Source organism: Pseudorasbora parva, chromosome 3, assembly GCF_024679245.1.
Source record: "Pseudorasbora parva isolate DD20220531a chromosome 3, ASM2467924v1, whole genome shotgun sequence".
NCBI lineage: Eukaryota > Metazoa > Chordata > Actinopteri > Cypriniformes > Gobionidae > Pseudorasbora > Pseudorasbora parva.
This window is the reverse complement of record NC_090174.1, coordinates 22,688,127-22,701,115: the sequence shown is the minus strand read 5'-3', so window position 1 is coordinate 22,701,115 and position 12,989 is coordinate 22,688,127. Positions and strand designations below refer to the sequence as shown.

The 12,989-nt window shown below is 36.7% G+C and overlaps 1 protein-coding gene across 2 annotated transcripts; it reads right to left on the bottom strand.

The window, feature by feature from the left end:
* Positions 1–666: 666 nt before the first annotated feature.
* On the bottom strand, positions 667–11,581 carry mtx3 (metaxin 3). Of its 2 annotated transcripts, XM_067438166.1 has the most exons (9): positions 11,444–11,581; positions 10,801–10,870; positions 10,544–10,620; positions 9,862–9,954; positions 9,587–9,769; positions 8,249–8,325; positions 3,800–3,972; positions 3,315–3,403; positions 671–1,718 (listed from the first exon to the last, which is right to left on the bottom strand). In XM_067438166.1, exons 1-9 carry the CDS (start codon positions 11,534–11,536, stop codon positions 1,638–1,640), a joined length of 936 nt encoding a protein of 311 aa, XP_067294267.1. In that variant the 5' UTR covers positions 11,537–11,581; the 3' UTR covers positions 671–1,637. The 2 variants fall into 2 exon arrangements, with proteins under 2 accessions (XP_067294268.1, XP_067294267.1); XM_067438167.1 differs by lacking the exon at positions 3,315–3,403 and having other exon boundaries at positions 667–1,718.
* Positions 11,582–12,989: the final 1,408 nt, after the last annotated feature.

The window sequence follows — 12,989 nt, the reverse complement described above, 5'->3', positions numbered from 1 at the left end:
AATGGCAAAGCAGTCATTACTTAAGTCTTCAGTTTCACATGATCCTTCAGAAATCATTCTAATATGCTGATTTGCTGCTCAAGAAATTATTCTTTTTTTCTTTTTTTTATCAGTGTTGAAAACAGTTGGGCTTCTAATTTTTTAGGAAAGTGCCCCCCCCCCCCCCCCCAGATTGTGTTGTTGTTGATGAAAACAAAATCCAGAAGAACAGCATTTATTTGATTGTAAAGATTTTTAAATAAAAGTCTAAAAGATATTACTGACCCTAAAATATACGCGTGTGTGTGTGTGCGCATTGTATTCTAAACTCCCATCTCCAGCTGTATGTTATGGATTAAATTTAATTTCTTAAATTAAAAACTCTCCTGTCCTTTCCATTTTGTTGATGGAACGTGAATATTTGGGGAGTGGTGAGTTGTAATAGCTTCCATGTGACATCCAAACAGCAGCCCTACAGCTGTATCTCTATTACTGCCACATTTAAATGATGAATGAATGGAAAGTTGTGCAATATGTTAGTATTGTTCATTCAAAGAGCATTTCTACATTTCTTAAGTAGATCAGGATGTACTTTCCCGTGTACAAATAGTTTTTGTGTACATTACATTTGATGTAAACTAAATAAATATATCAAGTAAACATGCATTAACTTGTCTATTTCAAAGAATTTCACTTTATTGCATATATATACATATTTGAACATTGCTGTACACTAATATATTTCGAAATATACAATTTATTGAGACACAATGGATAATGAGTACATAAAAAAAACAGTAAGGTGAGATAGCATGGCACAACACTGGACTTTTAAGGCATTCCTTGCATGTATGAAACCTCCCGAGGAATATGAAGAGCAATAAATGTATACACAGTACACAAAATCTGATTTTAAGATCCCTTTGCACCAAAAGTCAACAATGTGAAAGTTACATAATCAAGGGAGAGAAATGGAAAGATCAGTTCAAATAAGAGAAAGTTATGCTGTAATGAGGCACAATGCAGAAACATGCATGCATGCTATTTCACTTGACATATGCACTAAAGTAACTGTTATGAACCTTAAAGATGTACACATTTTACCACCATGATGTTAATAAAAGCTGAAAGACCTTGTCTATAAACTGTAAAGCTTATAATACACCTGTAATTTTGTTTGGGCGGGACTGAAAAAATAAATAATAATAATAAAAAACACCATAACCTTGTACATAAAAGCTTTTGCGTTTAGAAAGCCAGCTTGTGCATTCAAAGTTCCCAATACAATTTTTATTTTAAGAGAAAGCCAGACAGCCAGCAAAACGTTGAAGAGCAATGCAATTGAAATAAAAGCTACATCTCTTTTAAACAATAATTTAATAATTTATTACTTTTACTCTGTAAGTAGTTGCAACGTGCTAATGATTCTTACATACAACAGATGGAAACTGACCATTGAACAAGCCCTTTATGGTGTCGTGTTACAAAATCCGACACTCAAACCAACATTTCAGCAACGTCATTATGAAAAACTAGCATTCATTTATTATGACCCCATCAGAGTTTTAGACTTTAAATATGATTTTGAAATTATTTCCATTGGAAAAAAAAAATCTAATTATGGCAAAGTCGGTGGAGCATAGATAGAAGGGGATTTATCAGGTTGCGCTCCTCTCGCTGCACAGGGTGGAGGGTCTGTGCGGTCTGTGCTGTGGACTGCTGCGAAGATTGTCATCCATCTGTAGCATACAGACACATGAAGATAAGACTAACAGGACAAATGTCAAAAAACGTGTAAGATGTTTATAGGTTATGAGATTCACTACATGGCCAAAAGTATGTGGATACACACACACACGGTACTGTACTATTTACGGTAAACAAATAGTTGGCAAAACTTTACTGAAAAAACATTTGAAGTTTTATAGACTAAACATACAGTGCATCCAGAAAGTATTCACAGCACTTCATTTTTTCCACATGTTATATTACAATCACTACAGTACTCCACCAATCAGGGCTGTGGTAGAGTGGCTAGATGGAAGGCACTCCTCAGTAAATGGCTGCCTGGAGTTTGCCAAAAGGCACCCGAAGAACTTTCAAAACATGAGAAACAAAATTCTCTGGTCTGATTAAACATAGATTGAACTCTTTGGCCTGAATGGCAAGCATCATGTCTGGAGGAAAGCAGGCACCTGGCCTATACCATCCCTACAGTTAAGCATTGTGGTGGCAGCATCATGCTGTGGGGATGTTTTTCAGCAGCAGGAACTGAGAAACTAGTCAGGATTGAGGGAAAGATGAATGCAGCGATGTAATCGGTGCCAAAGTTTCTTCAACAAAGTATCAAGCAAAGCATGTGAACACTTAAGTACGTGATTTTTTTTACATTTTATTATTATAAATTTGCAAAAAATTTAAACAAACTTCTTTCATGCTGTCATTATAGAGTATTATTTGTAGAATTGAGGCTGGGATAAGGCTACACCATAACATAAAATGTGGAAGTATAAAAATATATAAATGTCCTACACTTTTCATATAAACCCTGCACCCCCAGTATGTTTTCTCAGTCCCAGGGCCTTCTATGTGGAGTGTAAAGAGTGTAAAGAAATCAGATCTAACCTTTTCATATTCATATCCAGATGGGAGAAAAAAAAAAAATATATATATAAGACCACTGCTTTGGATCTCGGGACCTAAGATTCTCATCCTTGACGACTATTTTGAGTGTTTAGGATTATTATTTTGTCTTTTACAAAGTACTATGGCTGCCCCGATGGAAATGTATACCTTTAAAAAAGTATTGTCCAGACCTCCGTTAGGAAGGAAATATAGTGACCGGACCTCTTGGAACTTTATTTGAATACCTCTGGTATAAAGAAAGGGTACTTACAGTTAAAATGTAATCAATTTATCCCATATAGATGTTTTAGTCTTTTTCTGTCAAATTGTGAATATGTTTTACACAATCTTCTCATCACGAACATTTTCAGCAGAATGCTGCATGACTTTTCTGTTTTAGCATGATATAGCAAGTGAATAAATGGCTTAGTAGGACACTTTATTGACTGGCCTTAACCAGCCCAGACCTGAACCTCATTGAACACCTTTGGGATGAACTTGGATATCGACTGTGAGCCAGATCACATCATTCATTATCAGTGTCTGACGTCCCTTATTCTCTTGTTTATTAAATCCGAAATAAGAGAAAATACCAACATGTATATTTTAATATATAGTGGAAAAACTGTTTGGGCCACATACTTTTGACCATGTATTGTAATTCCTAATGACATTAAATTTAGAAGGGAAAGAGCAGATCTTGCCAAGACCTTTTCAATAAGGTTGGACTCTTTATTAACAAGTTGTGTCAGTTTCTGGAGGTTTGCATCGACAGGATCATGGGCAGCCGTCGGCGAGCCTAGCGAGAGGGCAGAGATAAAGAAAAGAAAAGACGATAGGACACTGATTGTGGAGAAAAGCAGATGTTTTTACGCACATGGGAGAAAGGTTAGTAGAATCAGAGTGCAGCCAAAGAGACATAGCAAATCACTTAAAATAATCACGAGGCCCAAGTCCATGCTGTTATTAAACTGTCTTTTATCATCTGCTATGAGCCAAATGTCTCTGGTTGAAAGCGATGGAAAGTTAAGGAATCATGAATGTCTGGTTAAATGATTGAATTCTATATGATTCAACAGCAAACAAACAGAAGTTGAGATAAACTACTTAAAAGAAGAAAGAGAGCAGAGCAGGACCAATACTATGTTTTTGGTGGTTGTATTATTATTGTACTATAGGGGCTGTGACTACTTACAATCCATTCTCTTCTCAGCGGTGGCATCGGTAAAGTAGTTGTTAAGGATGGTGTTGCAGAACTGGCAGAGGTTATCAAGTTGGTTCAGGTGCTTCTGAAGCTGCCCACTGGGCAGAGGGGCTTTAACGAGAGGGGCGATATGGCCAAACACAAAGGCGTCCAGGCTCGTAGGCCTAGAAGATAGAAAAACATGGGGAACTTCAGGCTGCCACACAAAGATAACTACATTTGACTCAGTTATACACTACTGTTTAAAAGTTTGGGGTCAGTAGGATTTTTTATGTTTTCAAAATCAAAGATACAGTAAAAAATTATTATATTGTGAAATATTATTATTACAATTTAAAATTGTTTTGAAGCCCATTGACTTCCAACACAATAACACTGAAGGCCCCAATATACTTTAAATGTAACAGAAGAATGAACTTGGTGCGACGTAATTTAGGAACAAAATCAGGGGAAAAAAACAAAGTTCAATTTGGAGGCAGGGCCAATCCTCCCCACAGGCCCCCTTGGTCTCAAGAATGATTTAGGTTTCTTTTTTGATTTTGTCTTCCAAAGATTATGAAAACATGATGCAGCTTTCCGTTCGTTTCATTTAGAGCAGTGCACTGTCACCATAAGTAACATCCAAATCAGTCGAATCATGTAACGCCACGTGTAAAAGCGTACTGAGCTGTGAAAGAGCACAGCGGCTTCAACAGACGGCTTTCTGTCCACGCTATCCGAGATGGAGAGAGTACAGGCTACTTTGGGCACACAAAAATGTCAAAATGTCCATCTTTCAGTCAAGTCTTCAGTGAACATAAACAGCTGGGAATGTAATCAAATGCTTGTCAACGTATTAAGTCTTAAAGTGACAGCAGCCTAATAAACCCACTGCTCTCTCTGTCATGTAATGTTAATCAAACAACAACAGAAAACCAGAGAATCATTCACTGCTCTTCACTGAATAACATTAGTAACTTGAAGAAACAATGTTTATTTTATTCATGCATACAGTAAAGACTATACAATGTTTTATTTATTTAATTGTTTTACATTTTATTATTACATTTCTGTATAATAGGCTATTAGTAGTAGTAAGCTATACTGTTTATTATTTCATGCATTTCTTTTTTTCTGTTGTATTCGTTCTACTGTTTGTATTGTACTACTGAATGTTTCAACTCAGTGTTGTTTGTTGACAGTCAAACTGCTCTGAAAGAACAGATTAGGGAGGTTAGGGGTCATTTTGGGGATTTTATGAACGCAGCGGCCCAGGACAAAGTTTTACTTTAGGCCCCCAGAGGTCTAGGACTGGCACTGGTTTGGAGTTTGTTTCAGAAGTTCATAACAGCTTGCCAAAGCTGATGAACATCTTTAGGGTGCGTTCAAACTTGGCATGTTTGGTTAAATTAAAAAAAAAAACCCTGGTGTGATTTCTCTGTTAGTGAGGTTATTTTGAATGAAACTAAATGCTGTCACCACAACCCTGGTTTGCACAAAACAAGCAGACAAAAACCATTGGAAAGCTGTGGCTAGGCTACGCTTACAAACAAAATCTGGTGTGGTTCAAATGAAATATGAAAGCAACACGGACCGAAGACATGTAAACGAACCAAAAAACGGAAGATGAGCCCCTAAAAATTTCTCATCATAGTCGTGATGTTGCACATCACAGTTTGGTACGGCTTCAGAACTGGGTCTCCTTGCAGCAGATCTTTCTTTATATGTGATGGTGGGATTCATGCTGCTCTTTTGAATACTTTACACATTTTATAAGCTCTTTTTGAGTTCTCTGCTGGTCAAAATGCCATCATATAGGTTAAACACATACAAACGGCCGAATTTATCCCAACACAAAATTGGGATCTCAACGTGATGTTTTATTAACAAATTTCGGGAGGAGCATGTGCAAATAATTAAACACAAATGGACATCACTCCGATAATTAAACCTAATTAAACACGAATGGAGCACATGAAGCTAATCAATTCAATCAACGATAAGAGGTGTATATACACAGCAGATTTACCTTCTTCCGTTGGCCATTTTTAGTTTAGCATCCCTCCACTACCCCATCCTCACTTTGATTCTAATAAACTCTTATTAGATGTAAACACAATCAATCCATAATACATTACAGTCTAGTTCTAGATTATCTCTATCATGGGGGGGTACTCTGGGTTTGGGCCAAAATTCTGAGCCCGTAGTAGGGATGGAGAAAACTTAACATTTTCTTGTCCGACCCTCATTAGCCGGTTGAAACCAGTTAACCGATTAGTTTAAAATATGCTGCACGATTTGAAATAACAGCCGCGCTCCCGCTCTCACACACACACACACACACACACACACACACACACACACACACACACACACACACACACACACACACACACACACACACAGTCCTGGCACCGCCGCCTCCCTTCCACTCACGTCACTTTTTAGAAGCTCATTTGAAACATTGCCGCAGCTTATTTAAGAAAATGACAGCTCCGAAGAGACGCTGCTTTAGTTCGAGGTAGTGCTAACAATAATAAAGAAAGAGGATCAACACCCTATGTGTTATCACTGAAATGTAGATGTACCGTAATATATTTCAAAATGTAAGTCCATTTTATGCGGAATGACGCTTCATACTGTCGTCTGCCCTGACTCTAACCTCGAGTGTTTTAGCCTGTTTACTTTTTGCAAACCTTGTGAGCGCGCAAACCCAAACGCTGTGACCTCGCGCCAAATGTTTTTCTTGGTTTACAAGTACAAACAGCCGAGTTATGAAAAATTGAGTGTGAGGGATTTGTTCACTTCACACAAAAAGGTTTTGGAATGAGATGGCTAATTTTAGTAGCGTTTAGTCAACTGTCTATAATAGCCTAATTTAGTAATTTATTTATTTAGCCTAATTTATTATTATTTTTTTTACCGACAACCGACAACTTTGATCGGTTAATGTTGATACGGTCAACCATCGGTCAAACTGTCATCGGTGAACATCCCTACCGGACAGCATGCCAAATACGCATACTCTTTGCTCTATTTAATTTGATGTAAGTGTGAACTCGTGAAATAGGTAATACGTCATAAAAGTTAAACAATCAGATTGTAAATGTATCCCTTTGCATTCAAGTTCGGTGTCTTTATGTTTGGTGACAAAAATGCCAATGCAAAGCAGACTAAATAACGAACCAAACAATCCGAACTACAAGTGTGAACACACCCTTAAACTAGCATTGGTCCATGGGGATTACATGGTAGATGTGGCTCTGAGGCTCCACCTACTTTTGTGTGGAAATCTCCTCTGCCTGGTTCATTTCTTCTGTTCAGTCTGTCACGGTTGGACGCGAGATAAAAAATGAACACACTGAAGAGCTGCTTTATTGTACAAATTAAAGTAGTATTTCTAATTGAAAGCAAAACGGACATTTTTCACATTTAATATTGTTAAGTTGCTTGCTTTAAAGCAAACTATTGTATAAAATTCTATATAAATTAGTGACAACCATAGACTGTAAAAAAAAATATGGGCATAGTGTCCAGGGGGTCACTCGTAGGTTTCTGAAAAGCACTTCTGAAACCCAAAACCCAGCCGTTGCTGTCGTGGCAGCGCTCCACCGCACGTCACTCCCGGATAACAGAAAATGGGGAAAGAGGAGGGCAATTGAACTCTCACTCAAGTGGCCACGGCCTTAATTATGCAGAACATTAAGGCTTAATATAATTTAAACAGATGAGTTATAAAACAAATTCACCCTCCTCAAGACAGTTGTCATGAAGTGCAAAATTAGCTATGTAGACCAAGACCACTTAGGCTGTAAACATATTTCTTTATGCTGAAAAGTTGGGCATTTAGGGATATATGGAATTGACTCCCTTTTGGAGCCCGCCTCTAATCAGCCAGTCGATTAATTGCAGTTTAAGTCACTTCCGTGTTGGCTTCAATAGAGAGACGAGAAGGTTGCCACTCGGACACGATTTTCAAATATATAGCTATAATCAGATGCTTTATTAACAGCTTTCTTCTGACCACTGTGATTTCTGTCATGTGTTGTTGTTGTTATTAAGAGAAAAGGGTGTGTTATTAACATATTAACATATTCATCTAATAGCTGCTCTAAGCAGTGTTGGGATATTCACTGAGGGTGCTTTCCTTTCACACTTGGTTCGATTGCCTGCAGTGCAAACTAACCAAATTTTTCCTCAATTGAACCGGGGTGTGCACCAAAAGCGCTACTGTGAAAGTATCCGAACAGTATACCACTGTTCAGGAATTTTGACTTTCTTTTTTTACCTCTAACCGAAGATTGAAAAGATCTTAACTGTATATATACCTAAAAACATTTCTCAAAATATATTTATGTTCCATGAAAGTCATACAGTAAATGACAGAATTTTCATTTTTGGGTTAACTGTCCTTTTAAAGAGCTGAAAAATATTATGTGATAAAAGAACTGAGCAACTCACGTGTCTCCAAAGAAGAAGCGGAAGTTCCCAAGTCTGTGGGAGAGCAAATTCAGGCACTCTTTGGCTTCGCTGTAGATCTAAAAGAAATTCTATTACTAACCATACAATTTTATACTCATTATTATGAAGGATGGTATAACTACAATAGCACATTCATTGTGTAACATTTCATGATCCTCTGGTTTCTACACTCCACAGATTTGCTCATGAGGTCTGAGAGGTAAATGGTTTTCCATCTCACAACACAGAACCACAGACATTTCCATTTCATCATGGCATTAAAGGAACAGTTCACTTTAAAATGAAAATTAGCCCATGATTTACTCACCCTCAAACATCCTAGGTGTATATAACTTTCTTCTTTCTGATGAACATAATCAGAGTTATATTAGTAAATATCCTGATGCTTCCAAGCTTAATAATGCCAGTGACGGGTTTGAGCTTGAAGCTCAAAAAAGTGCATTTATCCATCAAAGACTTACTCCACCTTCTAAAGCGAATCGAGGGGGCTTTGTGAGAAAAATATCCATATTTAAAACGTTATAAAGTAAAATATCTGGCTTTCGCCACACTGCCTTCCGTATTCAACTTATAAAAAAAGCATAATGGGCTAGTGTTGTCAAAAGTACCGACCGCGATATCAAATCAGTACTGAAATGTTAACGCTTTGAGCACTGTTGAGCTGTAATCGTAATCGTAAGCGTCATTGATGTATTTTTTTACAACATGTTTGTGAAGCGCTGATCGTAGTAGCCAATCACGTGTTTACGATTCCGCTCAACAGCGCTCAAAGCGTCACATTTTTTACATTTCAGTACCGATTTGGTATCGCGGTCGGTACTTTTGAAAACACTATTATGTATTATTTGAACGTAGCATAAGCACTTTGAACTGCTTCAATGCTTTTGAGAGGCATTACACTTTCTGTTAGTTCAATACGGAAGGCAGTCTGGCGGGAGCTAGATATTTTACTTTATGAAGTTTTAAATATTGATATTTTTCTTAAATAAAATCCCACCGATTCGCTTCAGCAGGCCTTTATTAACGCCCCGGAGCCGTGTGGAGTGTGTTTATTATAGCTTTTTTGAGCTTCAAACTCAATGGACCCCGACACTGCCATTATATAGCTTATATTATTATATAGCAGAATATTTATTCATATAACTTGAGAAAACGATTGTATTCGTCTGAAAGTATTTCAATCATGAAGTAATTTTCATTTTAAAGTGAACTACATCCTTTAAAGTGAAGGACAGATGATTTCAATGCTATGTATGAGATTCAATAACTGAGGTAAGAATTATGATCATACATAATTATGGATCTGTTTCCCCATACCTTTCCCTCCACCTCTGTGATGTTGAGCAATGGCGACTCTGCTTTGGTCAGTAAGATGCGAGACAGAGCCAAACTGGCCTGTCGACCCGGTACAAAAAAGTTGAGGGGGAACGGGGAATGTGACGTAAACCAGGGCCGGGTCAGGTTCGCATAGTTCTCTGCATCCACCCAGAATGTGTGCAGCTACAAATTAACAACACAAATCAACACTTAATACAATCATCATTATGAGGATCAGAAATTTTAAATCAGCTTATAAATTACAGATGAAATACCAGTGCGGGCAGCAGCTTTTCCTCCAGTAGTGCGATGTAAGCCATTGTATCTGCTCCTTGCTTAGCTGTCAGCTCATAGTCGGCATTGAAACTCTGTGTGGGTTACGTGACACAAATTCTATTGACACTTTTATTTATCACTATTTTTTTTTATTGCTGGAATTTATTATTATTATTATCACTTGCTGTTTATATTTTATTGTTGTATGTATACCTTTATTAAAATATTTAGAATGATGTACAATATCATGCATGCATACATTTTTTTTCTTTTGTACTTTTTATGTTTTTGTTCATTGTTATAAGGAGAAAAAAGGAATATGCTAATACTTTTCAAATTTCACACTTGTAAGTATATACATATATCTTTCTGATTAGTCAATTGTGAAATTCTGTAGTCAAATATTTTTGCCCAAATAATGAATAATGCCTAATTATAGACAACAACTTGTGGCTAATCACATATAATACATATAAATATTTAATGTTCATGTATGAATGTATTGGGTAAAGCTGTGTAATAAGTGGAATAATGAACATTTAGCTTGTCAAAATTAACCACTTCGCATCAGGGTCCTGGAGTCATCAGGGTTCTTCTGCAACAATGACTGGCAAATTGTAAAATATCCCCATATATGTTACACAAAAAGGAGCAAATCAGTAAACAGATATGAATTTCTACCTGTTTTCGTAGGAAGTTTAGGATTTGTGTTGGTTCTGTGACTGTGGATCCCTCATAATGTAGTTGTGGCACAGATGCTGTGGAGGGAGGAACGTGACAGCTGCAGCTTAACCACTAGAAAAAGCCTCACTTCAGCAATGTTTGACATTCACAATATTACGTTTGGAAAACTACATGGATGCGTGTGGCTACATTTCAAACTTTCACTACAACATGCACTCACACCAGGACTATTACAAACAATCCATTCTTCTGACCTGTAATAGTCCTCCACGTCCAGTCAACAGACTTCACCTCAAGCTTTGCGCCTGCAAACTTTGCATAAGCCTATAAAAGGACATTAAAAAATATGCAAGATCAATAGTTCATTGATTTATGATTAAAGTGCTGATAATAATCTTTAAAGCGATATTGTAATTAGGACTTTTATTATGCATTTTTGCCAATGTGTTATCTGAACACTGGTTTTAAGCAGCTGCAAAAACAAAGAAAAGCTGTACTCCTGCACAAAACACAAGCACTGTGTATAATCTGTAATCTAAGTGAAAAGCGTGTAAAAAGAGCCCATACCCTCAGATCCTATCAGCATTATTCCTCTGACCTTCAAGAAATAAAAACCGGAGCTGTGCGACATATTAACGTTAGCTTACTATTACCAAGCAGCCAAAGCAATGCAATGAGATTCAGTAACTGTTAGAGCTCCTTTCTGCTACTGTAAAGGGGTGCATCAGTTGACAACTGGACCGGTGTATAGTGTAGTAAAACACTTTCATTTATCAAAGTGACTCTGACACTGCTGAAAGCTATCCGGAATCTAGGACAGGGCATCGACATTCTTGATTAAATATTACATTGTGAATATGTATTCAAAACAAGCGTTAAAATAACCCGTGTATTTACCAGCACGACGAGGGAGTCTGTGTGCACTGATGGCAGATCCCAGTCGCCTCCCCAGCAGAGCAGCTCCATGGGTTCCGCCATGTTTGTGTGCATGACAAACGAACAGCATCTCAGGGTGCTAGGTGACAACTTAACCCCAGCAAATGTTTATTCAAATACAAATGGATCGTGGACACCGAGAAAGTTGGGTTGACTTCCTTACAAGTAAAATAAATATTTTTTATTTTATTATTTTTTACAACAAAAATATTATTAAAACTTATAGCCTAAATAAATAAATAAATAAATAAATAAATAAATAAATAAATAAATAGAGAAAAATACAAAAAAAAAACTAAAGTAGGCATACTGTGTAGCATGAACCAGAACGTAAGAAAAGTGTCATATGATAAATAGTGCAAAATCTAGGTAAATACTTTGATATGGTTTAATATATAGCGTTATATTTTATAATATATATTTTAATATTTTTTTCATTTTGAAAAAGCCCTTAAAATCAAAATGTTATTTTGTCAAATTATAACGCACAAAAAACACATAAATGTAGTATATTAGTACCTATAGAATAATAAATAATAATAATATAGATTTTATTTATATTGCACTTTTCATTCCGAAGAATTTCAAAGTGCAACAAAGGAAAAAAAAGAATAACAAGTAAAATAATACAAAACAATCAACCAACACATAACAGTAAAAAGCTTTTCTGAACAGAAAACAGAGCTGATGGTGGAAGACTCTGTAAGCTCCGCAGTAGCCTACTCACTCCATGTATTACATGAATGTTAGTAGCCTATACCTATAGGCTAAGCTAAATAGGAGAAGAGAGAAGTTGGACAATTCTGTCACTGTTAATGGACAAATTAAATATATTAACGAGAGTAAAATGTATTTTTTAAAGTCAGCATGAAACTTTAAAAGAAGTTGTGCAAAGAAGTCAAGTTGCGTAGGGCCTCCCCCTTGCTCTCAAGAAGTTTTAGGTTTGGTTTTTGATTTTCGCTTGCAAAGATTATGAAAAGATGATGAAGTTTTCCATTCTTTTCCTTTAAAGTGGTGCATTGTCACCCCATTCATAAAATTCAAATGAGTCTAATCATTTAACGTCACATGTAAAATGTGTATTGAGCTGTGAAAGAGCTGTTCAACAGGCAACTTTCAGAGCGCACTATTCAAGATGGATAAAACACGGACAAGTACAGGCTATTTTGGCCTTCAGGAGTGCTTAAATGGACAAATACATGCAAAAAATATGTCAAAATGTCCATCTTGGGGACTATTCAGTCCATTCAATCATGTCTTCAGCGGGGAAAGTAATCAAATGTCAGTGTATTATAGGTCAAAGTGACAGCAGCCTAATAAACCCACTGCTTTCTCTGGCATGTAATGTTATTCAAACAACAAAAGAAAACCAGAGAATAATTTAGGCTACTTCTCTTCACTGAATAACAGAAGTGAATTTAATATGGCCCCCAGAAGTCTAGGACTTGCACTGAGTGTAACCAAATGCATAATTCCCAGTCCAAGAAAGTGAATAGCTCTGAATATA